The 27,884-nt window shown below is 40.4% G+C and overlaps 1 protein-coding gene across 3 annotated transcripts; it reads right to left on the bottom strand.

The window, feature by feature from the left end:
• Positions 1 to 69: 69 nt before the first annotated feature.
• Positions 70 to 24,348, bottom strand: LOC118223577 (RNA-binding protein 27-like). Of its 3 annotated transcripts, none has more exons than XM_035410286.1 (22): positions 24,174 to 24,348; positions 22,691 to 22,809; positions 22,406 to 22,539; positions 21,946 to 22,025; positions 20,932 to 21,125; positions 19,569 to 19,841; positions 18,052 to 18,288; positions 17,599 to 17,628; positions 16,100 to 16,237; positions 15,464 to 15,601; positions 15,059 to 15,200; positions 14,037 to 14,190; positions 12,862 to 13,071; positions 12,289 to 12,411; positions 11,512 to 11,634; positions 10,830 to 10,904; positions 8,624 to 8,791; positions 7,944 to 8,048; positions 7,053 to 7,244; positions 6,811 to 6,894; positions 6,384 to 6,494; positions 70 to 1,885 (listed from the first exon to the last, which is right to left on the bottom strand). In XM_035410286.1, the coding sequence occupies exons 1-22, from the start codon at positions 24,230 to 24,232 to the stop codon at positions 1,796 to 1,798; spliced, it is 2,979 nt and encodes a 992-aa protein (XP_035266177.1). In that variant the 5' UTR covers positions 24,233 to 24,348; the 3' UTR covers positions 70 to 1,795. The 3 variants fall into 3 exon arrangements, with proteins under 3 accessions (XP_035266177.1, XP_035266178.1, XP_035266179.1); XM_035410287.1 differs by having other exon boundaries at positions 20,938 to 21,125; XM_035410288.1 differs by lacking the exon at positions 17,599 to 17,628.
• Positions 24,349 to 27,884: the final 3,536 nt, after the last annotated feature.

The raw sequence follows: 27,884 nt of genomic DNA, 5'->3' as shown, positions 1-27,884 counted from the left end.
ACACACAGTAAATTTAAGATGTATAACTGGATCAGCTCAACACACAGGTGATCCCACATTTTCTTTAAAATATAGTGCACATACATTTGAAAGAAAAAACCTGTACTGTCAAAACAAACTAAGGTTTCAAATTTACACCTTCAAGCCAATTCTTCAAATAATGCAACGCTTTTAACGGAGGAAAATGATTTAAACGGATGCCCATTTGATGAAATGCTATGAGCCCAAATGGAAGTCCTACAAGTATCCTGAGAGCGTACAATCTGCTTACTTGGAGGGAGAGACTCATGTAGGCACTGCTCCAGTATATGCAACATGCATCGCATCGAAATAAGCTGATGGTTCTCTGCTTGTTGTAAAATGTAATTGTGTGCGCATGGCTGGGACCTGTAGGACAAACTCACTCCTAAACCAAATTATGTGAAAGGGACTTTTCCTTCTGCTGCCACAGTAATCCAATATTGATTTATTCTAAAAATAAAACCTATCTACACTGTCCGTAATGTTATTGCAAATGTCTGTACAGAAAAATACACACAAAAATTATAAAAAAATGCAACTGTCTGCTGGTAATTTAACTGACAATAAGGCAAAAAATCATATACAAAAAATACACAACATATATTCCTACATGACTCTGCATATTGCAGATGTAATTAATGTGACCCCTGCAAATAATGCACTCTCTTCAACAGGGATGTGTGACATGCCAGACAGCTGACCTTTTCTAAATAATCTATTGTCAAATCATCCAAGACCAGACATTCCTAGTCAAAGATGACAAAAGCTAGAATTATATTTAGGGGAAAGATACATATATCTTTGTGTATACATATATATATAATTGACACCTGGATATCTTTTCAAAGAAATACTGGCAAAACCTTTCAATTTGGATGTCAATATTTACATAAAGTGGCACTGTGTCTTAATGAAATGTAACTCAATACAGGAAGAAATCAGTCTAAATTTAATTTAGTCACGGTAGCGGCCATTTCTGATGTGTAAATGTTCTCACTGAATTCATGTTTTCTCCAGGGAAAAACCAGATCTTAATTAGCCAGGTAGCCAATTCCATACATGCCTGAATCCAGATATAGCATTCAATACAATCTTGTGAATGGCTCTGATGGCACCCTCCAGACAGCTGGAGCCTACAGATCACACACCCTCCAGCAGAGCTGAATGCACTGCAAAAGGGGACATAAACCAGCCACTTATACATACAATGGAAAAAAAGGGCTAATGGAGAACAGCATGTATAAAATACTGCAGAATATTCTTTCCTTTTTTGGTGGCCAATAGCATAGTTTCCAAATGTCTTCTGTGTTAAATGACACACATATTTCTTTTAAAAAGAAAGCAGTGAGAAGAACCGGCATAAAATGTACTACAAATATTGATGAAAACTAAAAACACCCCAAAATGCTGTGTTGGATTTGAAAGTAAAAAAAGCTAAATTTTTATAAAATGGATTCAAGCTTCTCACAAACCATAGTTCGGGAACTAAAACCAGATCAACAATTTCTGGGACTCAAATTTCAGTATTGGTAAATCATGAAAACGGTTTACTTGTATATCTCTGAAAACAAAACAGAGAGATGGCAGAGAATTATTAAGCTTATGTGAAGCTGGAGCCCTCATACTAACCAGTACAGTATGAGTCAGAATCTTCTGCGATTTAGAAGTTTTCAAAAAGTCAAAAAACTTGGAACACCTTATTAAATACAGGTAAATTTGTACTTAAAAAAATCAACAGTCCTTTTCACAAAAAAGGATTAACTTTACAGTCCTTTCATCTTCTCCATGAACGGCTCTCATCTTCATCCTCTTCATCATCATCTTCCTCCTCTTCCTCTGGAAGCAATAGGGAGCTTTCCGACTCCTGCAGGGGTGCAACAGTTCCATATGATCAGATTAAGATGAGAGATGGATTTCCCCACAATACAGATTCATAGATTTAGTACAATAGAATGCTAATTACATTACATTACATTACAGGCATTTAGCAGACGCTCTTATCCAGAGCGACGTACAACAAGTGCATAGGTTTCATGATGTAGAGGCGTTTAACACCTCTGAAGTATCACTTAGGTGTGGAAAAAGGTAGGATTATATTTCCCATAGATATATCCGATTATAAAATCGCCACAAAAAGTAGACATCTGGGCAGACATTTGGAGACACTTCAGTATAAGGTACCTTTAATGTAACCAAATTTGCAGACTGTGCCTTTTGTTAATTTTAAAACAAGAGTACAGTAGTATGAGATCGGTGAATTAGTTAGTCCACCTTGGTCTTTCCATAGGATAATATGTTGACAAACTAATAATAAATTACACGAGCCTTATCCTGCACATTGATCACTGAAGTTTAAAAATAGTGAAACAACATTTTTCACCTCTCTTACATTTGCAGGAAGTAATTATCATATAAAGTTATTTGTCACCACATCATTTTCATGTCATTTGCACAGGTACTGCTTTATACACAAATGAAGAAAACATGGCCAAACGGCAGCAAGTGCCTTAACCAGGCATTACATTTTCAGATATTTTCCCATATCTGCACATAGTAACAGTTAAGAGATTGATAGTTGAATGACAGATCTGCACTTATCCCATTTTTTTACCAAAATCACATCTGACAATGTTCTTTAAGCATTCTGTGCTTGAGAGCTGCATGATATATCCCAACCTTACCGCATCAAGTTACATTTGTATAATTTATTGATCACATCAATACAAACCTTTGGTAGCATTGCAAGATTCAAAGAGAAAGCGCATAATTTGAATGAAAAGTCTAACTCTAGTTAGCTTGCTTAAAGAATAAGCACCAAATTAAATAAAAGAAAGAAATACACTAACCAAATGGAAGTTGTCCTATTTTATGATTCATATTCACAAGTTAACAAAGCCCTAAAAGATAAAAAAGCTTACACTTTTTGGCCAACCGCCCTTTTTAAAAAAATCGTCGGAATGTTCACCCATGTCATGTTTTCTGATGTGAAGTGAGGAGTTGAAAGTAGGAAGAATCCTCCAACTCCAACTTTATACCTAAAAATGTTGAAATTCTGGGATGTGTTTGACATGTCAATGGGCGTGGGGTAATTGACTAAAACTTCAAATCAATGAAACTCATTCAATGGATTAGTAAACTAGATATCTATCGTAGTTATTTTCTACAATCTTTCAGACCCGCCACTGCCAGAGATGGGGGGAGAAGGAGATGGAGAGGAAGTCCGGCAGGGGGGAAGGGGAACTAATTTCAGCACACTTCTACCATAAGCATATAGCATACAATAAATAGTATTTTACACCTCTAAAAACCCATATCATTTGGTTATCAAGTGTCCTTTGGAGTCTTCAAATGGCCTTTTTGGAAACCCTGCCTAGACATAGCTCAGAAAAAGCAATGCTGAACACTCATTTTTGGTGGTATTGGCATCAAATTTGAACCAGGATTTGCCCAGCATTGTGATTGTGGCTCCATTGTGTTTCTAAGCTGACCAGGCACAGCCACAGCTACAAGAATATGTATCCACACCAAAAAAATAATAAAAAGAAGAAAACTAAAAATTTGTTTCAGTAATATTTTGAGTAATTTAGGCTCTTGGAAAACAAACCCCCAAGGGTTACCATTCAGAAGACAACAGGATTGTGCTTGTAGTCAAAAAGGTTCAAGAATAGTAACCACTTTGAGTATTTCATTTCCAGGTTTGTGTTAAAAACAGGGGTGCAATAGACGGGGTTAACCATTCCGATCCATATTTTATCTGATAAATGACAAAGTTGATTATATAAGTAATCTGCTAACAATACAAATATTAAGACATTAATCTCACATAAAACATTTTTAAACTAGAAATACCACAGTTGTATGCCTCCGCCAACCAGTACCCAGTTTGGATATAAAATGTCATCACTTAATTTTATCATATTAGACATTTGTGTGAAACTGTGTCATAATTAGCGTATGAATTCTTGAGTTATGGCCAAAAACATGTTTTGTGAGGTCACAGTGACCTTGACCTTTGACAACCAAAATCTAATCAGTTCATCCTTGAGTCCAAGTGGACGTTTGTGCCACATTTGAAGAAATTTCCTCAAGGCAAAAACGTATTTTGTATTCCCTCAAGGCAAAAACGTGTTTTGTATTCCCTCAAGGCAAAAACATGTTTTGTATTCCCTCAAGGCAAAAACATGTTTTGTGAGGTCACAGTGACCTTGACCAACAAAATCTAATCAGTTCATCCTTGAGTCCAAGTGGACGTTTGTGCCAAATTTGAAGAAATTCCCTCAAGGCGTTCCTGAGATATCGCGTTCACAAGAATCGGGATGGACGGAAGGACGGACAGATGGATGGACAACTCGAAAACATAATGCCTCCAGCCACGGCTGTGCTGTCGCGGAGGCAGAAAAATAAAATGTTTGAAAAACAGTCTTCTAAAGGTCCGTTCCACAGAAACATTTTCTTGAAAATGCCACTATTTGAAAAAATTTGCACAAAATTTACACAAAAATTCACCCTAAAATGAAATTAAGGTGTTTCCACTAACCCACAGTAGCATCTGTCCATCCAGATAACGTGTCACATTTCAGTGAAACTTTCTAGATACTGGCTACAGCTCTTCCTGATTAAACGGACCTTGTGGTTCCATCTTCATGTGGCGTCAATGTGCCAAAAATTTACACTCCAAAAAATAAAACAATCTATTTCCAAATATAATCACGCAGTTACTCAAACATCCACAAAGCTTAATTGCTCCATTGTTTCATTTAACAACTACTTCTACCAAAGTATGCCAACTGTGTAGGGTAGATGTAAGGGTACAAAGCATTGAGCAGGCAAACTTGTACAAAACTTGAGTGACGGGACATTGCGGAACGCAACTGGTTGTAGTTTTGATATAGCAACTTGTACGTGACTTACTTCATGAGAGCACATAACAGCTTTGAATTTCATGGTTGAGATACCAATAGGTATGATGAATTTAGAAGAATTTTTAAGTTGATCCAACATTTCCCTTTTTTCAGCATGTAATGGGTTGAGCATTTCTAAGCATGCTCAACCATGAGAACCAAGCTGAAAGACACAGATCTAGGGATGATTACAAAAAATACAAAGGTCTTAAATATTGGGTAGGCTTAACAGGTAGGTACATTAAATCCAGTACAGTGGTAACCAACCCTGTTCCTGGAGATCTACCGTCCTGTAAATTTCCATTTCAACCATAATTTGGCACACCTGGCTCTACTAATTAGTAGCACAACAAGATTGCTAGCTGTTGGATGAAGTGTGCTTTGTAAGGGTTGAAATGAAAGATAACTAATAAAAATCATGGGATGCGAAGATGATGTGGAATATAGCCTTGGAATGCACAAATTCAAACCAGAATAAAATGAATGTGCTGAGTGCATGGCTTGAAAGCCTATAACCTCTGTTGATTTAATTAATTCTTCAGATATATCACACTGATCAGGAGTGCAATTTTCATTTGGCTGCCATCTGCTTTTTCTCACTTCTAGCATCTATTTTACCAGACAAAAATTTTGCACTAGCTTTACATTCCTTAAACAAGATGCAGTCATGCCACAAGTTCCGATAAAGTTACATTTGCATAAAAGCATTCCCATATTTTGCATTATAGAAGACTGAGACAGTTGTATCATTTCCCTTAAAGGTGGGGGCACAGTCAGAAAATATCATAATTCCAACATTTAATACATGCAAATCCGACTGTAAGAGCCAAGTAAATACACTTGCATGTCATTATGCACTCTGCGGTGGTTTGCCAGTACAAAAAATGCATTAAATCCAAGTCATATAATTCCAATGAAATGATATGTTTGAGATGGTTCCGTTTTCCTCTGACACAGTTTGTGTCATTCTTTCAATACAAATAAAACTGATTTGTCCTCTGGCTGTACACTCCCTGAACTGAACCAACTGAGCCACTTAGGTCTCTACACTCTAATGGCCTCCAAGTCCTCAAAACAAACCTTTGTTTATTTTACCTTACAACTGTGTCTTAATACCAACACAATAGGTACTCTACAGTGGGAGCCATGGCAATGTGTTCCACATTTTTGTAGCATTTCAAATGTACCTTGTTACTTGTTAGTGTGAACGAAAATATGTGCGGTTCAGAATTAGCTTGCTGCAGAATTTATTAGATAATCAATTTTTCTGAGAAAGCATAAATCCAAGAAACGTTTAAAATTAATATAAAATACCTCCTGAAGTTTCACTATGGCCCAAATATTTCCCATTCTGAGCGCAAATAAGTATTTGTATACTTGTTCCACATGAGAAAGCTTGTTTGCACAATCAAACCCTTTACCTGTATACACCATCAGAATTACAAATACAATTTTCCTTACCTCTTCCTTTGATTCTTCCTCCTCCGGTTCAGTAGATACAGATGGAATCTTGGGTTTGTACCAGGACATTTGGAGAGTGCGGCCTTTGAATTTGGCGCCTTGGTTTGCAGCCTGAAAGAACATTATCTATTTATTTGAAAGAATATAACTCTTCTTTTTCCTCTTGAACCAAGAATTGAACACTTGAGTCGTCAAAATGTCTGAATATCCCTTAATTTAAATAAAAGTTTCCTTCAATAGCTTATGGCACACTCACCTATCAATTACCATTTAAATGTACATTTATATGTACTTGCGTAAGAGATTTTTCACTCATTAAATGCTGTAGTTTTTGAAATTCAGACGATTCTGCATGGTGTATTCCACTCTCTCCCAGGTAAACAGATGAGATGAAACTCAACCCCTCTCCTCAGTCTACTGGACTTACATTCTCGGCGTCGCTCCTCGTCTTGAACGTCATTACGACGCTGGTGGCATCGTGGTCACGCAGTTCCTCAATTTCCCCAAATTTCTGTGACAGAAACAGAAATCAACCATGGAGAAGAGGGGAATGCTGCCAACTCCATTTACAAATCAAAGATAAGTGCTCCATTGACAATCCACAATCTAAAGCAAAATGAGAATTCTCTGTATTTTTCATTGAATTTGTGAGCCCGTCTGCACACTTACCACAAAGTGAGGCATCAGTTCATCCTTCTCTTCTTTGCTCACGCCAAGGATGGCAAGCGCTCGTGGCCTGTGGTCCACCACCATGTGACTGCCTCCGCCTCGACCCCTCATGCTCCGACCCCGCCCCCGGCCCCGTCCCCGAACTGGAGCAGGCTTGCCCCGTCCAGCTGGAATTAGTCCCAGTCGAGCAGCCTGTTGGGAGACAGGCTCACACATCAGAACAGCAGTCACCAATCCTAACCTCCCGCCCCCCGTCCAGATGGACAACATTTCTTACGAAAGGTCACTCCAGTCCAAGCGAAGAAGCCTGTTTTTCTCATTTAACGGTTGGTGCGGGCTGAGGAGCAGCAGGCCCGTGGGGGTCTGAAGGCTACGGGTTCCCTAACCTCACCCCTTACTTCTCTGACAAACCCCCATCAGCTCCAACTTTAATGGACTTCTTTTAAAGTCAACTTTGGCAGTGTGTGTCCTCAGGGTTTGTAAAGTGCCTGCTGTTTAGTGTGGCTGATGATGTTAAGGAGGGAAAAGTAATCCATATTTCATGCTAGCTAATTTAAGCACACCAGCAACACAAAGTCACCCAGCTGGTGTTACAAAACTAGTTCTCATATAAAGCCACATTCTTTAAATATGTAACACTGAGGAAAGGATCTCGCTACTTCACCCTAAATCACTCAGGACTTCCGTAACTTTGTTTTACCTTCTCCATAAAGACAAAACAAGCCTAAACCACAGTTCAGCAAACTGAAAGCCAGACAAATGAAAGTAAGACTGGTTATAAAGAATGTAGGTCACATTTGGGTTAATTCTGCTGAAGTGTTCAGACAATTGTATCAAGAAGCCCTGCCCTTCAGAAGTCACTGCCCATTTACCAGGAAGGGGCAGACTCACCTCCAACTGCAGCAGACTAAGTCGCCTCTTCAGGTCGGTGGTGTCTTCTCCGGAGCTCAGCTTCTTGTGAAAATCCAACTCGGCATCCAGCAGTTCCTTCTGCGCCTGCATTTACACAGTGACATCTTTAATAAAACTATCGAGGCAATCTATTCACATCAGAAATGGTTTACGGACATAGAGTATACATTGAGAACCGCTCATAACGGAAGTGGACCTCAGGTGACATACGCACGTAAATCACTGGTTCATGGTGTTGCACCCTAAGGTCTAGAATCTGACTGTATCCAAGAGACCAGAGGAAACATATATCTGACACCTCCTGTGGTCCAAGACCCATTAAAAGAAAGGTGTTCTCCAACCTTGTCAGGCATTACAGGAAGAGCCTCAGTGTGGTTATCTTCTCCAGGGGAGGCTTCACCAAATCAATCATAGGGGTTGATAATAATTGCCAATCATTTATAAATTTGTGTTTTGTACAAATAAAATAAAAGTATAAGGCTCCCCTATATGTTTCAGCCAAAATATGACTCATTGTATATTTAAATTTTTTTACAGCCATTTTTGCTCATACTCATGAAGAGTTGACCGCATAGCCTCTTGATTTACACTCCACACCTTGCAGTGTAATGCAGACAGAGACAGATGCAGGCAATATGAGGTATGGTGAACAGACTCACGTCTATCTTGGTCTTGGGCTGAGCAGACTTGGCTGCAGAGTTAGCTGCTGGCTTTATCTCATCCTTCAGCTGGGGGATCTTTTGAGAGAGCTCTTTCAGCGTGGTCATGATCCTTGCCCTCTCCTCTGGTTTCATCTTCTTATTCTTCTCCAGTTTGCTTATCAGTGCCTGGGGAGAAATGTGATTAGTGTGACAAATCACACTAAATGACAGGGTTCTCACTCTGGTCACACTTCAATTTCACTGATATTTTCATAAACATTTCCAATGTTCCAGAAATGAATTCTAATCAAATCCTAGGAAATGTCATTACTGTGAAGATTAAAAAGAAATTGACGGCTTAATACATCCCTTGTCCTCCGAGTGTCAGCTGTAGCCGTAATGTCACTGGAGTGCGTTTATATTTTTTGCTCACGACAGCAACCACAGTCAATGTCCGGCGACAACAGAACGTTCATGAACGCTCTGCGATTTCAGTCGAGCAACTCTCACTGGACTATAAGCCAACTTTAATGCAGAACAGCAACGGCTTGTTCACGTCGGTTGGTCTGAGAAATTCAGTTTAAAATGATAGCCTAGATAAAGCAACGGGACTGATATAAAGACTAATTTAGAATTTTTAAAAATGATTGTGGAAAAAATCACAAAACAGAGAAACCATCTACAGGGTTTTGGAAACAGAAAATGTTTGAAATTATCTGGATTGAATTGACGGATGCGTAACAGTGGTAGTCTCCGCCTCAGATAGTCGTCCGAGATGGTGTGGTTAATGTTGACATTACCAGCCGTTATTGATACTCGTATGAAAATGTCAGCCATGCTCAACATGAGCCAACCGTAGCTGACTAATAATAGCAGGGGTTGCTCTAGCCTATGACATAGCTGGCGATACACAGATTTGCGACAGAGACTCTGAGGTAATGTTAACCCATGCACGGCCAATGGGAACGTTATATTTGACGAGAACATTTGTGAAATGTGCCTTTCATTACCGAACTGCATTAAAGTGGAAAAGCAACTTTAACATTTCAGTGGTTTTTTTTTGGTTTTTTTTGGTACGTGTTCCACCTACTACCAAGCTAGCAAGCAGTGATCTGTTTGATTTGGCATAAGTTAGGTCAGAATAATGTTCACTGTGTGAACTGAACTGTGTTCTTGGCTATAAACAGCTGTACGAAATGAGTATTGTACCTTATCGAACCTGTGTTTTGCAGTTGTTCCAATGACCATGATATGCACTTTTGTAGGTCGCTTTGGATAAAAGCGTCTGCTAAATAAATAAACTTAATGTATCAGGTGGAAGCTAACGGCATACTCTTGAGGTTGAAACTTGAAAATGTTCCAGGTCTCATGGATGGAGTCACTGGGTAGTTGTGGGGAGAGCGAATAAGCGTAATATAGATGCTAGACGGAGCACCAGGAGCATTCAATTATGAAATTAATTGGAGCCCTTAGCCTTGATCTATCAGTCGACCTCTACTCCAAAGAGTTACTCTTACATCATTACTGGGGCGGGACCAGTGTGGAATGCAGAAAGCAATTTTCAAAAGACGGCACCACCAAGACGTTTTCTACCACTTTTTCTGCCAAACTATATTATTTCAGAAGTGTTGAAATAACGGCCTGGATTAAAATGTTTCATTATAAAGTAGATATAGAAACATGTTTAGAAACAGCTAATAGAAAAGTGATCTAGGGAGCAATTACCCTTTAAATTGCATAGAATAACCTGCTGATTCTCTTAGCAGTAAATACCAGTTAACCAATGACCAACGACAGTGGGCTCAATGTCGAGCAGCAAGATTAGTTGGAAAATTAGCACAATGCCACTGCGACACATGACAATAATTAGCAACTGAGTGCTAGTGAGTTTGCAACATGCATTTACATATTATTTTTTTCCAAGAATTCAAAGCGGAATATTTGAGATTTTCCATCGCTCTTCTAGGATGAAAACTTTTGAAAGGATTTTCAAGGCCTGCGGATCCCTAAAGTGTGGAAGCTGAGCAAGCACAGAACAGTCTTCATGTTATTTTTCATGACATGTTATTCGCCCAATGTGAAGTGAGCCACCTCTTCTGAGACTCTTTTTACTAAAACTCCAGTCACTTAGCCCAACAGTACTTGGGGGGGGTCTAGAGTCCCAACAGTATTCTGCAAGGGACACATTAAGCCTCTGTGTCTCTTTGGCAATGGCAGAACCAACCTTCTGGTATTCTATGTGCTTCTCCACCATCTCCTGCTTTTTCTTTCTCATGTCCTGCTGTAATTTCAGCGCCTCCTGTAATGAAATCAAAGCAGAGAATGGCTAAGGTGAGATGCACATCTCATACATCTATAAAGAGGCAGACACAGTCCAGCAACAAAGATCTCAACAGAACTGACAAATCAGCATACGCACATGCACACACACACGGTTTAAACACGTTCTTTGGGAATATACCTGGGCTTAAGAAACAAAGAGCTCAGAGTAGTTATAGCAAAAGAAGATGAACATGTAACACAATGTTTATCAGGAGTACACAAAGCCTTGTCATTTCCTTGAAGGTTAAAAGAAAATTAATATAGCTGCAACGTGAATGGTTTCTTTTAACTGCACTGCCCACTGAATGTTCAAAAGCTAACCTCTCAGCAAAGAATGTTAAATGATTATGTATTCTTTTTTTCTTCTGAAAAAGAAATGTAAAAATAGATTTGTATTCAGATTTGACTGGGTTTGACATGCAACTTGAACCAAGGATTGAATTCAACTGTGACCCAAAACCAAGGTTCAAATAGAACAATGAGTTGTCTAGCATTATGGGGAGAGGGCAGACTCTGTTTGGCATACAGGGTCTGTGGTTACAGGGTCTATGGGGGATGTGGGGAGACAGGGGTCTAAATCTTGCCTGCTTCTTCTTCAGTGCTTCATGAGCTTCCAGAGCCTTGGCTGCTTTCCCCATCGTCTTGGAGCTCATCTTCATCGCTGAACTGTAAGCTCCCTTTTGGAGGCTTGTAGAGGTAGTCATAGTCTGAAATGACAAAGTAAAACATGAACGTCACTTCTTTTGACAATTTATTATTATTCGCGGATCAAGCCAAAATCAATAATGACATTTTAGGCCGTACTGACTCAAATCTTGAAGCCTGAACCCCATCAAAATCCAACATCACGGCATTATTAGATCCAGTATTATACACAGGACAAAACATTTTAGCTCTTAAGTTTTATTTACAATTTACCAAAAATGATGTTGATGGTTTAGACTTAATCTGAACAGACAGTCGCCTCTTGGAAGAAAGTACAGGATTTAATTATTAAATAGCATGCGCTTTCCTAGTATGTGCTTGGAAGACAACACTTGCATCAGTAATAAGGACATGCATCATTTCTATGCCTCCATGTTGGAACATCCACTCTATGACACTATTGTGCATTGGTATAATATTGATAACTGATTAACTGTGAAGACTTATTGCGTATATGGACATGCATACGATGCACACAATATGTTTACGTGAACATTTCTGTTTCAACAGACCTGAGCTGAACGGAAACCGTTCTGAAGTGCAGTAAACTTGAGCCAGTAGAGTTCAGCAAAAAAATTTTTTTTTTTTTTTTTTAAAGACCTGGCGATGCTGGTTGTTTTGTTGCCGAGGAATGATTGACACCTTGCTGTAATTACCTGAGAGGTGTCTGGAGCGGGGTGCAGCGCATCCACTTTGCTCAGAGCCGCACCTCCCATGCGATGTTTGGCCGTCATCTTGTTCAGCACGTAGGAGCCAGGACTGTGTGGCCTGTTGACAACCTTCAAACCAGAGGGAGACTGGGGAGTGAGGTGACATTTGGGTCATTTCCATTTGGCCAAGTTCACTAAAGACCCTCTAGCAGAGTAAAGACCAGCAAACAAAACACCACTCCCACTGCATACCAGTTAGAACCACTGCAGGTCTAATAATCCTGGGTTGACTCCTTTTCACTCTGAAATCCAAACTATTATTAAATATAGAGATTCTCAGCAATAACAGAGTAGGGGTCATTGGGGTTCAGCTGAAACTCTCTGAAAAAACTGGACTCCCTGGATTCTCCTTGTTAATGGCAGGCTTATTCTACTGAGAAGCATCATGAATTTTTCCCATACTCATAACACAAAGGCAGAGGAACGGAATGCACTTCAACATATACAACATATATACAAACATACACACGCATGCGCACACACAGACACACACACACGGACGCACGCACACACACATACCTTGTGGACACCAGCATGCTGTGGCCCAAGGGGAGCGTTCTGGCTCTGTCCCTGTCCCTGGGGCTGGAGCTGTTCGTTGTTCTCCCGGTGCCAGTAGACCCTGATGAAGCGGTTGTTAAGCACTGCTTCTGTGCTGGAAATGGCCCGCCGGGCCTCATCATTCGCGGTGTACTGGATCAATGCTGCTTCAGGGTCACCACCAAACACCACCTGGTCCACAGATGATTGCACATTTATTCTTATTGTGTTCTGAAAGCCCTGGCCCCCATCTAGGTGCTGTACAGTACAACCCTTACCAAGCTAAAACTCATTAAGCTACACAATAACAGTGACCAAGTTTATAGTGGATAAAAGATCAGCACTGTGCATGCAGCACCTTATGAAATGTGTCAGTAAACTGTGTGAAACAGGACTGTGCATAGCAGAAACAGGACTGTGTGTAGCGGAAACAGGACTGTGCGTAGCAGAAACAGGACTGTGCATAGCGGAAACAGGACTGTGCATAGTGGAAACAGGACTGTGCGTAGCGGAAACAGGACTGTGCATATAGGAAACAGGACTGTGCATATCGGAAACAGGACTGTGCGTAGCAGAAACAGGACTATGCATAGTGGAAACAGGACTGTGCATAGCGGAAACAGGACTGTGTGTAGTGGAAACGGGACAGTGCGTAGTGGAAACAGGACTGTGCGTAGCAGAAACAGGACTGTGCATAGTGGAAACAGGACTGTGCGTAGCGGAAACAGGACTGTGTGTAGTGGAAACAGGACTGTGTGTAGTGGAAATAGGACAGTGCGTAGTGGAAACAGGACTGTGCATATCGGAAACAGGACTGTGCGTAGCAGAAACAGGACTGTGCATAGTGGAAACAGGACTGTGCGTAGCGGAAACAGGACTGTGCGTAGTGGAAACAGGACTGTGCATAGCGGAAACAGGACTGTGTGTAGTGGAAACAGGACTGTGCATAGTGGAAACAGGACTGTGCGTGGCGGAAACAGGACTGTGCGTAGTGGAAACAGGACTGTGCGTAGTGGAAACAGGACTGTGCACAGTGAAAACAGGACTGCGCGTAGCGGAAACAGGACTGCGCATAGCGGAAACAGGACTGTGTATAGTGGAAACAGGACTGTGCGTAGCGGAAACAGGACTGTGCGTAGCGGAAAATGAACACGTACCTGAATGTTCACAATAGTCCCAAACTTGCTGAAGTGCTCATTTAATTTGGTGATGTTGTTGAGATCACGGGGGATTTTGCGAACTTCAAGTTTCGTGTTGGCGTAGTGATTCTTCTTCTGAAAGCCAGGCTTGTGTTGATTATTGAAGTTTTGCCTAATGAGAGAATATAACTGCATAAGTGAACAGTTTCAATAAGTAATGGAAGATTTTAACTTCCCCGTACGAAAGTATCCCTGCAGGTTAACAAATTTATGACAACCAAGTACACAGCTTACCAAAACCTGAGGGGTAGATTGACAAGAAAAAATAGGAAGCACAGTGGGTGATCCTAAATGCATAACAGTATTCACACCACATTAACTACTCATACAATCTGGATCGCCACATATTTCTTGGAACAACTCACAATCTCAATTCACAGAATTGGATCATTTCAAATGAACAATTAAAAAAAAATAAAGTAACATGGTCACTGGACTAAATGTTTATCTCTGTAAAATTAAATAGCTTACTTTATATCATAGCAAAAAAGCTATCATAATTCATAACAATCAAGCAATTATATTATTGCGCACTTAACATGTTGGTGTTGTCTTCTCCTTACAACTATAACAGCTGCCATGGTCATTGACAAGTGTACATATTGCATGGCCTTTAAATGAACTGAGCTGCAGGTTACAGCTCATTTTCAGGCAATATTAATTCATACTTATTGCACAGTGGATTGACCACAGTCATTTTGGCAATGAAATTTTTGTTGATATCATATTTTAATATGTATGACAAAGACCGAGTGCACAATAACACCATTTCCCTGCTAGAGCAGCATGTGCTATCTGTGGGGCACACTGCAAGGGCCTGACAACAGCCTCTGTGGACTACCACAGTGATCTGGCTTTCAAAGGTTACATTCTGTATATTTTTTACAGTAGAACAGATTATCTGTATGCCAGAAAACAGTAGCATGATGAAAGTCTGTGCAGTGATCCACTATATTTAACCAGTGGCTGGCTGCTCTTACTTGTCCATCCAGGGCTTCTTGATTGCGGGGCCTTCAGTGGCTCCCAAGGGCCTCTTCCTGCTCTCCTGCTCACTGCTGTACCTTGAGCTGCTGTTGGATGCTGCCGACACGGACGGCTCCGTCTGAATGACAATGTTAGCTGCTGCAAAACAAAACATTTCATAGAATAAAATGACCATTCAGAAACACCACTCAACAACAATGGTAATGAATGGTAACCACAGCCAGGAACAATAGCACAGCAATTCAGATCACAAATGACGAGTAGTGATGTCTGCAAATGCGAAACTGGACTGAAACAGAGGAAATTAACAATTGCATCCACACGCAGGCAAAGCGTACGCGTCTGCAAGCATGTGCCTGCATCCGTGTTTCAAACTGTGTGTGTTTGCATGAGACCGGTACCTCGAGAGTTCTGCGTGTCCATGTCTCCAGACGTGAGGCCGATGAGGTTGGGTCTCTGGGTCTGGATGCGGGGGATGAAGTGTCTGTACTGCGTGATTCCCGGAGCCTCAGGGTTGTAGGCCTCCTGCTCATAGTTATCTGTCGAGAGGCGACAAACTGCTGTTTGTACTGCAAACAACGCTGCCGGCGACACACTAAAAAATCCAAAGCTTTATGCAATAACTAAACAATGATAACATTACTACCTCTAATTAGTTCACATAAGATATAGTGAACAGAAAATTTGCACTTAAAACTGAATACCCAAATCCCCCCCCCCCCCCCCCCCCCCCCAACAGTGCTACCATCTGGACAGCCGTTGCTACTGCAGCAACAGAAAGACGGCAAAACTTTCAGCCAGAATCTTGCAGAACTACCACCAACAAGTGCTAATACAATTCAGACCCATTCACACTTAAAATAACAGTTTATAGGTGCAGAATTGCAGTTATACCCCTCGCCAAGCTAAGGAATCAACAAATCTCAAACGCAACAAACCAACATAAGCATCAACAATTTGTCACCACAAAGACAGATTTCTGCCCGACAGAAAGCACAGACATCCTCTAGATCAAGAAGAAGAGTACACATGCTTACATTCTGAAAGCGTGTACTGAGGATGTGTTGGTATAGGAGGAGGAGGAGGTCCTACTCCTGGCGGCGCAAGAGTAGAGATCAAACTTGTCCCAGAGTGCTCACCAGTATCTATTGCACTTGTTGGTATTAATGGAGGTCCTATGGAAGATACAACGTCAAGTCGAGCTAGAGGTTTGTGAATATCTCAATTGACCCCTTGTCAAGGCCCGCCCCTCTCCCACACTCCTTAGTTACTGTTGCTAAGTAGGAGAAAACATTTCTCAAGAGACTCTGGTCCCACTGAAAACAACAATTTCAAATACGTATAATTAATAAAACAGTATCTCGAGAACAGTCTGGTGTCAATTCATTTAACAACTGCTTTTGCTTTAAAATGAAATGGTTTGCCATGGCTGCTAGCTGTCTCTGCACCACGGACTGGCCCCTGCAATCTGTAAGTGACCAATTTTGGAGCTAGAAGTCTCTAATTTCTTCTAAATGCTGCTAATAAGGCCTTCAGTATGCTGCTGAATGTTGCATACACAATGTCACATTCACAGACAAATCGATAAATGCCACGTCATAGATCCAATGCGAAAAACAGAAAAGTCTCATCTACTTTCTTCGGAGGTGAATGCCAAGGGGGATATCATGGGGCAATCCGGCTCATGTTTTACAGGGTGTGTAATATTAGTAAATTATTCAACTAGTATGTCTTTTACAGAGGCGGCTGGTAAGTTAAAAATAGATGGGGTGGAAAACTTCCCTTTAAACCGATCATTGATCTCCACCTGTTTTCAGTAATTTTCCTTGATTAACAAGTGTGCCAGGTAAACACACAACTTCTTTCTTCGTCATGTTTGGGAGATTAAACGATAAATACAATTCAGAAAAATCTGTTTTAATTACTAAGTACACTTAATGAAAAGATAGACCATTGTGTTAACTACCTCGTTATCTTTCAGCACAACCTGCAATCAAGACCCTCTAACAAACCTACATTTCAAGATCGCTCAAATGACTAAATCTGCGCATTAAATACTCTCAGAGGTGAGTGTGAAGAATAAAGAATACATGTACCCAATAAATAATATGCATAAAATATGCACAATTTTGCAATACAAAATAATTTTCTTACTCACCAAATAGCTTTAATGAGGAGAATCGTTAATCAAGAAAAATTATTAAAAACGGGTCGAGGTAAATTTTCAGCTGAGCAGCTGCCACTGTAAATGACATAATACTAGTAAAATAATTTACTAATGTTCATACCCTGCCGTACATGAGCAGTTTTGCCCAATGATATCCCTGCTGACACTAACTTCCAGGACAAAACAGGAATGTGATGAATGTTATTCATATTCCTTCAAATCTGGATAACTGCAGTCTGTTTTGCATGTACCCCCCCCCCCCCCCCCCCCCCCCCCCCCCCACAGGATATAACCATGATAAATATGAGGGCAGGCCAAAATGTAGCTAGCTGACCTCCCCATATCTAGGCAACAAATGTTTTTTCCAACCTAGCAATGATTGCCATGCACGGGAGCCCTCTGATTGGTGGGTCAGGTAGCCAAACAAAATGCAAACAAAGGGTCAATTGCAGTAAGGGTTATCATCACACATTCCACAGTCCCGCAACACCCATGGGACAATCTGAAGATGGTATTATGAATGAGTAGTACACTCCTTACAAACACTGCACAGGACCACGAAACTTCATGATAAAACAAGGGCATGTGAGTGTATCAATACAGGAGAACAACCTCCAGTCTATGCCATGCTTCAATGTACTTTGGAGAGGGGAGAGGTGGCAGCTTTACTTCAAAACATTTCTTCACATCCTACTTACTCCACGATCTCGCTACACAGGAGGTGAGCAAAGCTTTATTTTAATCCATTTGAAATGTATGTGTTTGAGAAGATGAAGTGTCTCTGAGATGGGTGGGGGAGAAAAGAAAAAAAAAAAAACTTACCAGGTGGCAGGGGGAAGATGCCGGGCATTGGAGGGGGCTGTCCATGGGGGGGCATGGGCATTCTGATGTTGGGAGGCGGTTCTGTCATAGGGGGCATGGGCATTCGGGGGGGCGGTGGCGGCATGCCAGGTGGGGGCGGGAAGGGAATCATGGTTGGCAAGGTGACGTCGTCCACTATCAGGGGATCATTGCCGTGATCAAAGGGACACAGGTCTCCTCGGACACAAAATCCTTTCTCTGTGAAGAGACGGCAAGATTCGCCATCAGAACCTACTGAAATAACAACACCTTTGCCATAGGCAAATAAATAAAATAGGCAATAATAAAAACACAAGACATCTGACATGAACAGTATCATTATAAAAGTGTAATGTCATAACATTGCTGCCATAACATGAATAATATCGCTATAAAAATGTTCTGTCATAACATTGCTGCCATGACTAATCCTCTAGTCAAGGATCTTTCTCCACAAAATGTAAATATAGATTTAAAAAGTTCTTGGGATAATGTTTCAGTGAAAGACAGGGACAAAGTGTCCATCTGTGCATTTGATATTGCTGAACACACAGTGCTAATTCAGCAGGTCCATGTATTTAGGCCCCAAATAGCAGCAGGGTAAAAATACCATACATAAGAGTCAATGAGATGGCAAATGTCTTAATACTGAACTTTAGTGTATATGAGAATGTAAAAATCTAATTACAGTACCTTAGTGTAAATAACACCATAAATACCTATAAAAACATACCTTGGAGTAAATGAGATAACAAGTGTGTAAGTACTACACCTTACAGTAAATGAGAGATTACGGTCTAAATACTTTACCAGACTGTAAATGAGAGAAACATTTTCTAAACACCGTACCTGAGAGTAAATGATATGGTAAATGTCTAAATACTGTACCGGAGAGTAAATGAGATGATAAATATATCAGCCACACTTTGGGAGCTTTCCCTCTAAGCTTTAAGGCATCCCGGGGGATGCTCAGATCATTAGCGGAGCTCCACAGTGGGCTAAGAGATGCTATTTGCGTTACCTATGTCAACTCAAGCAAACAGACCAACCTTCTAAACATTACAGCATTGTAAAATCCACCTGTCTAAAACCAAGCGAAACTCCTCAAATTATCTTCTTCCTCTAGAAGTCCACCTCCAAATAGCTTTTTCTCCAATAGAATTAGATTTGTTTTGCAAAGGCAGCATTACTTTTTTTTAAAAGCATGAAATCACTGAAAACAGGTGTGTTACTGCACTAAAATGACCACTTCAAATGATACTACATCATTATATTGATTTTAAAAAAGTAGAATTCTCACCATCCCACCAAGATAAGTGAAACATGTGCTGCCCCAGTCAAATACGATTACAGTGGAGGTATTATGAAAGCGTGCAGGGGGCCTTCATTAAATAAACAGCTGCAAAGAAATTCCGGTCCCTTCCGTCAGATATAAACAGGCTCCGCAGCTCCTGAAAACACCGGGACAGAAAGGAAGGAGGCGCCGGCGGCGGTCTTACCGTCGTAGTCACGGCAGCGGCGCTTCAGTGAGGCGCTTTTGTTGAACTGTTTGCCTTCGCTGTGATTGGAGAAGTAATTGGACCAGCTCTCACTGGTGCCATCGGGCAGGTGAGCGGGCACTACCACGGTAACGGAGCTGGGGAGAGCCGTGGCCCCGGAGGAGAGCTGGTGGTGGGGGGGCGGGAGAGGGAGTAGGGAGCTGCAGGCGGGCACGGCCGTGGGAATATACCCCTCCTGTTCCTTTCTCTCCTGCTCAAACTTGGACCGGTGCTCTGCATCACACACACGCAAGTGTGAAAACACACACACACAAACACACAAACACAGACACAGACAAAACAAGCACACAGACACGCAGGTGTTTAAGACCTTGGCATGAACCCAAATAACCCGAGGGTGTCATAAAGCAGGCCTTCAAATGCAAAATTACAAACACGCATTTCATGACAGTTACACACGGAAGCCCGTCTTTGCACTTACTACTCTACATTAGCGCCAGGCTGCCAACGGGACACCACAGGATACCTGCCCAGGATCACCCACTTTAAATACAATGACTAAAAAACTCCAAATTTTGTTTGTGTACAATACTGTACACAAACAAAACCCAAGGAACAAAAGGAAGAGCATGTACTCCTGGTTCAGAGACCATAGCCTCAACCAAGAATCAGACTCTTGAGAGTCCAGCCCCCACGAGGAGCCTTACTGCTTGCTCTGTGTTCCTAAACCTGGCAGGGGATTGACCATAAAAGGCAAGGTACCACAAAAGCTATGATTACAAAGGAAAAGGTACCATATAATATTTGATAGGGAAAATGTATTAAAGGAACTATGGCAGAAAAAAAAAAGGTTTTCAGTTCAGTTCACCCTAATCTTGGAATGGTCAAATCTAAATTTCATGTTACTGTATGTCAATACATTTATACTTAAAACAGAAAGAACTAACACTTGTTCAGTATATATATTCATGAATTATTTTAACACACTGCCTTCGGGTTTAAAATTGCCTTAACTGAACATCTCACCTGCATAATGTTTTTGAAATATGGAAATATTCAAACACCATTTCAGAATACGGTATTTAAAAATGAGATGTAACCAGGTATGGAACACGATGACACTGTGTATCGTTCCTTATTTCTGACTGCAGTGCCTTCACATTTTCCCTCAGCAGTGCTTGTTCTCTCAATCACATGCCCTCTGCCACATTTACCTGCTACACAAACAACTGTAACTGTTCCCACCATTTTCCTTCCACCCCTCAGTCACCCAACATCCTTTCTTGGCATTCGTCAGTTGATGCCCATCTTCACACTGGCCCACACAGCCTCTCCCTCGACGCAGCTCCTGTCCGTCACTCACCTTTACCTCGGGCGTGCTCCTTGTCCCCGCTCTTGCCCCTGCTCCCGCTGCGGCTGCGGCTCCTGCTGCGACTGTAGCTCCGCCCCCGGTTGTTTCCCGCTCGCCGCTCATACCGGTCCCTGTAGGACTCGCTCTTCCCGTAGCGATCGCCATCGCGTCTCTTGCGGTCATCTCTCCTCCTGTCATCACGAGCCCTGGGGTGTAGCACAAAAAAAAACACACATGTCCCCTGTGGCTTGGATGCACTGTTTATATTTTAAACACGCTCTTAATCTTGGAAATTCACAAACCCAGTAAGATTATTTAACTGAACTTAAAACCTTTAACTTTAAATTCTCGAGGCAATTGTGGTAAGCTGATTTTTATAAATGGTCTACAAGGACATGCATTTTTTGGAGGGTAAATTAAGTAAAGTGTACATGCAGGCACTGTCACAGCATTTACTGATGCTACAATAATGCTGGGGACTAGTATTACCTAGGGATCTCTAGTAACTTGTAATAATTGCGGAGGTCGTCTGTGATCTTAATCCCGTGCGAATCTGCCATGTCCGTAATTTGTAAAGTAAAAATTCCACCGCAAATTACCTACCATATTTCACCAAACACAGAGGTCATGTGATAATATTAGTCCCGTGCGAATGGGCATCTCGGTGATTTGGGGTCGTATCTTACTGTTTATCCCACGTATCCCGTGCGAATGCACCGCATGAAACACAGACGTGGGGGGGTAATTTCTAAATCACATGAGGTCCCCAGGTAATACTAGTCCCGTGCGAATAGGGCTTAAGACAATGAAAAGCAATTCACTGATAATTAAAAATGATACCACCTGTATCTTAAAACAAGGCTGGAAAATACACTGAACAACATACAGTACCAAAACTGGCAAAAATTAAAAATCCATAACCACACGTGAAGTTCATTTTGTTGCCATCACTCATTACGACATCACTTTAATAGGACTGCCAAGCCAACTGTATATGAGCAGTGATAGAGTGGTTTTTACACTTGCCTGGATTCATTTATGTCAGATCGGTTTCTCAAAGGGCTCCTTCTTCTTCTACCATCCCTTTCTTCCTCAGCATTCCCTGCCTAATATAACAAAAGGCAGATGGGGCATTACATTACTCAACAGCAAAGGAAGCTAAACATCAAACAGGGTTAAACATTAAAGTGTTTTCACACTCGCCCAGTTGGACAAGTTGCTAAGAAACCACATGCCCAAACTAAATTTATACCAGCCTGGATAAAGCAAAGTATAGCAAGGTTAACTATAACATAAAGAGAATACAACAAAAATAAAACCTGTGTAATAAAGCTTAACTGGTTATTTATGTGGTATCTGATACTTAAAAAATGTTTTAAATCATTAGATCAGGCTTTTAATCATTAGACTAATCAGTTTAACACAGCCTTGCAGATATTTCACTGACTAATTTTTGCACAGACAGCACTGTAGATCAAAGCAGTACCTCTTCTCGGTCTTCCTGTTTTTGCACTGCCAGCTTGGGTTCCACTTTAGGAAGTTCTTTTATTGGTTCTGGATTGCCCAAGTAGTTTTTTGTAGTTAAACATTCAAAGAGTTTATCTACAAAACCAGTTGTCTCTGAAAGAGAAGAAACATCCACTCGATTACCATGCACAACAGACAAATGGACAAACTGCAATGTCGGTAAGGATTCAATAATGAAAGCTACAAATACGGAAAGGTGCAGTGGTGCATAATCATGCATACTGTAGGGTGTAAAATGATGTACCTTTTTGTAAGAAGACATCTAGCTGATCTGCACAGAGAGCCCTGAGATCTTTCTCAGGTTTGTCTTTCTTAACTAAGGCCACAACATAGTTGGCCAAAGCAGAAGGGTCTGCATCACATCTAGAACAGAGAGAAGAATAAACAATTCAGGAAGCGTTCAAACTGAACATTTGCATGCAAACAGCTGTCAAACAGGCAAATGTGCATATTACAGAAAAATATACATTGGTACGATTTCTTTCAGAATATTCATGTTCAAGACACTTTTAGCCAATTTTATTTCAATTTTTATTTGGCTTATTATAGACTGGTTTATACGCAACCAAATGGCATCATACAATAAAAACAAGCTAATTCAAGTTACTGCTGTAACTACATACCTGGCGAACCAGCAAGACGTGAAACAGTAAATGGATAGAAAGCTCCATTACATTCACAACATTCGGTCAATGAATTGAAGCTTTATGACCATTTTTAAATTCATGAACTGAATTTCAAATTTCCCCAACCCTGCTGGACACCAACTCCTAGGTACCACAACCAAAACTTCAGACAGAAACTTTTCCAGTGGCACGAGACTATGAAAATATCACCATGTAAATAGGCCTAAATGGTGAATGGTCTGGCATGATAAAAGCACATCAGTGTTCACCAGAAAATGTATCAACCCGACTCGAACTCAAGCAAGAGTGTCTTAGAAATCCAGCTGAATTTACCCCGATTCGTTGCATTATTTGATTCAAATCAATACAGAGAGTATAACTTCTATTGCCAAATAGTTATGAATGAATGAATGAACGAAAACGAGAGATGCAGCGAACTTGTTCATGTGGCTCGTTAGCAGGCTAACTTGAAAGCTTAGTTAGCACACGTTAGAGAGGATGTGCTGAATGGCCTAATCTGAAGAACAGAGACAAGCTTGACAGTGTTGGCTTTAAATATAATGTAAAGTGAATAACAAATAATAAAGAAGTAGTGGTACTTTTGCAGCCAAGATCGCATTAAAACATAACGTAAACTATACGTTAGCCAGCGACAGGCACCTCCCACTCAACTATCCTGACACTCACTGCTGGCCTAGAGAATCTGCACCAGCAAACCAATGCTGCGTCAGATCACTTGTTACTAGCTTGCTAGCAGAATTTCATAGCAGAAAGCTACTGCTAATTCAACTAGATCAGAAGATAGCTGGCTGCCCCAGCTAGCTACACAACTAGCAAACCAATCTTGTATGCAAAGCTAGTTCGATAGAAAACAAGCCAGCGAACTTCGTCACATAAATGCTGATTTTGCCACGTAGTGTAGCATCGGTTCCGAGATAGACTAACTAGCAAGTAAGATTGCTAAGAAGTTATCTAACACGATTCAGCTAGCTAGCAAGCTAGTAGCACGACTGTTCCCCCTAAACTACACAAGTTAGCTAGCTCGCTAAGGTTAGCTAGTTACTGCATAAAATTAAAATGACATTTTGATTTATCACTCACATCGGCTCCAGGAGTTTAGCCAGCCACGATTTCAGAGCTTCCACATTCTCAATAATCATCTTTTTCCGAAGTGTCTGCTAATACTGACTATAAATAATGAATATGTTTTAATAATCCCAGTTTCATCGTCAGTGCAATACCCAGACACAGTTTCGGCCTACTCCGGCTACTTACAGGTCAGACAAACTACTTTACGTATTTACGTAAAGCGTCCAATATGCTGAACAACGTACCAATAAGCCAATCCGCTGTCCGGAAAATAGGCGAGGGTTTGTGAACGTGAATTAATCGTATAACGGTACGTCGCGTTGTAGTTTTTGGTGATATCGGAATCAGAGTTTGACGGTATCTCCGGAAGTAAATTAAGAGCTTATCAACCGCGCTAGAACGAATCTTTTGATAGCAAAGGCCAGAGCGTTGACGTTGATCAATTTCTGAAGAAAAACACGTTTTCAACGGACAAAGCATGCCAGGTTACTCACGTTTTAATGAATGGCTGATAGACATTGAATTGTATAATTCAATGTCTATCAGCCATTCATTAAAACTAGCAAAATCTAGGCCTCCCATTAAAAGTATTGATACTTTTAAGTAATTTGGCCCTTACAACAAACAATATTGGCTATCATAGCTCACACAAATTAAGCAAGCGTTATTCAAAAGCAATACGACTCAATGTTTCCTAAATTATTTCAAGTAACTTGGCCCTGTGTTTTTTCATCTTACCATCGGAAAAGAATACCCTCATTGAAAGTTTATGAGTCACATGGTTCCAAATGTCAATCAGTTATAGTGAAAATAATGCAGCTGTGTTACACCTAAAAATATTTTTAAATGACTACATGTCTGAACAATTGTGTGCACCCAGTGTTTTGGGCATATGAAAAGCACATCAAAAGCATTGTTATTATTATTATTATTATTATTGTTGTTGTTGTTATCTTTAGAACATTGTGTTCACAAATATATATTTTTTAAATCAGTTTACATGGTACAATAAATTATACAATTGTACTTATTTGTCTAAAGTTCATCTGACCCACAAACATACTGTACATTAATGGGGAAACATGTTTGGATAGGTTTGCCTCATTTTGGTATCAATACTTTTAATGGCAGGGCTAGATTTTGCCTGATTTAATTAATGTTTTATAGACAGTGCTTTGTATGTGTGAACTTGCCATTTTTGTGCATTGAAAACATGCTTTTGTTCAGATATTTCGTTTTGTATGGTGTTGTTTATGATAATAATAATAATAATAATAATAATAATAATAATAAAGCAAATAAATGTATGAGAGAGATGGAACATACATGCAAACACACATGCATGCTAGCTCAAACACATAGGCATGGATTCAGTCATTTTTACTTTACCATGAATGAATAAATGAAAGTGTTTTGTCAAATTTTTTGTCATAATTTAAGTGTTTTTAATGGGGTGCTGTATAAATGATAGACTTATTAATTGTTTTTATGTCGGTAGAGGATCGATAGCTAACATTAATTTAGACATGTGGCATTTGCAAGGTAGCTGCAGTAGGCTAATTAAAAAGTAGTTAACACTAGAAACACTATAGCGGTTAATTTGGTACTTCTCACTTTAATAAAATCGATAAATCTGCTGTTATAAAATCCATAGCCAATAGCTCCCCCATTGTGACTTTTCCTAAACATATGTAATTGAATTCAGATTTCGGAGGTTAATTTCAGCGCCATCTGTACTAACATTATATACACGCATCCGGTTGACTCATAAGCAAGCTAGCTAATGTTAAAGTGACAATCTCTAAGATTTCAGTTTCGTTCTCTATGGCGGTGCCAATGGCGAGAAGCGGTAATTGCAGGTGTGTTTTTGGACCTCACTTCCCATAGATCCAACCGGATCCAACCAGTGTCGCCTGTGTGACGTCAGTCAGTTGGCACGCCAACTATAACACTTACTATTTACTGAATAAAAAACGGTTGTTATAAAAGTAACGTTATGTACATACTCATTCGTTGTCTAACATTAGGCTAACTCAAGATCTCTACACTGCCGAGCCGAGTTAAAATTCTGTAGCAAACCTGGGGTAGAATTAGTGATGATCAATTTCTGCAAACGTTCTTTATCCACCTTTTGCCCGGTATGAACATCTTTACACTGCAGAGAAGAATTTCTCTGTGGCTCCTGCAATTATGTATCTCGTGCACAATAAGCAGTCTTTTTCGTGAATGATTGTTGTGGTATTTTTGAAATAACTGCCTTGCAAAATGTTACCCCTGGTGTTTTTGGTTTTGCTAGCTAAACTGTTCGAGAATAAAGCTGAGCTGGGTGGTTAAATTAGCAATCAGAACAAGAAGAATAAAACAAAAACAAAGGAGATTTCATCAAAAAGGGCATAAAGGCTGAAGGAACATATGAGGAAGCGTAATAAAATAATAACAATGCTAATCCATACTGCCATATTCTTTTATTTAGTTTTCTCCTGCATGACGTCTTCAGAAATCAGACCCGGCTCTGCTCTACATACCCCGGCTTTATTCAGATCATTATAATATATTGATGAACTCGATAGCAATGTAAATAACGGTAACGTTAAGGCCAGTTCAGATCAATGATTCGCAACGAGGCGAAACGGTTTTAGAATTTTGCAGAGAAAATCGCAGCGGTGTGAACTGGCTAGTAGCAGAGCCGTTGCCTGCCCTGAGGTTCTAAAAGACCGTCCTTGTCAAATCGCCAAGTGCAGTTTTAGAACGTTTATAATCAGACGTCTTGGAATTTTGCAAGTTGCACCCAGTCTCGTTGCGAATCATTGATCTGAACTGGCCTTAAGTTAGCTACACTGCAACGTTGCAACAAGGTAGCATTGCATCCGAGAGACGGTTTGCGAGGTCGGTACCGGTCGGTAGCGTTAGCTAGCGTTTTTTCTAATTGTTAGCCGACATTAGATTGTGTTAATTACATTAGCTAGCTAGCTAACGCAACGTTACCTGATATGAGCGATGGATACTGTGGGCAACGTTGTCTAAACTAACGTTGTCTTTCTTGACATGGTCGGTAGCTAGCGTTAGCTGTGCAAATAGCTATGTAATTTAGTGAAGTTACATTGTCATTAAATGTAATACGAAATCTACATCAACAAATAATATGATCTCTCATGTTACACAAAAACTTTTTAGGGTTCCATAACTCCCCCAACCCCCCTTTCTCTGTTATTGTAACGCATGCAGACACCGGAAAAAACAGTACGCCGCTCACACACAAGTGAGTTGAAGAGCGAGCCTGTTGCGTTAGTTCCGCCTACCCTCTCTGGCGGACCAACCACTGATGGGTGATGAAAAACGCGTCACTAACTGTGCGCCGCTTGTGATTTTTTCCCGGGAATGTCGCCACAGACACCAAGTTTTTTAATCATGAATTATATAATAATAATAGTATAAATGAATATAAAAATAGGCTCAATCACCATTGTGTTACCCAATGCAGCGATAGATAGTGACTTAAAAGACATTTATTTTAATGAAAATCTTCGAGATTATTACTTTAAACTGGGTCAAAATGCTGAAAGCAAAACTGTGTAAAGTGTGGCTGTACTTTACCCAGAAGGATTCAAACAATGCGATGTGCCTTTGCAATTGAAAGGATGTTCTTTAATGTCATCATTTGGTCATTCATTTAAAAAAGGTAGATAACCATTGTTAAAATGTGAATGATACCATCCCTAGCCA

The sequence above is a fragment of the Anguilla anguilla genome, chromosome 3 (genome assembly GCF_013347855.1).
Source record: "Anguilla anguilla isolate fAngAng1 chromosome 3, fAngAng1.pri, whole genome shotgun sequence".
NCBI lineage: Eukaryota > Metazoa > Chordata > Actinopteri > Anguilliformes > Anguillidae > Anguilla > Anguilla anguilla.
Note: the sequence above shows the minus strand (reverse complement) of the source record. Positions and strands in the feature narration are given on the sequence as shown.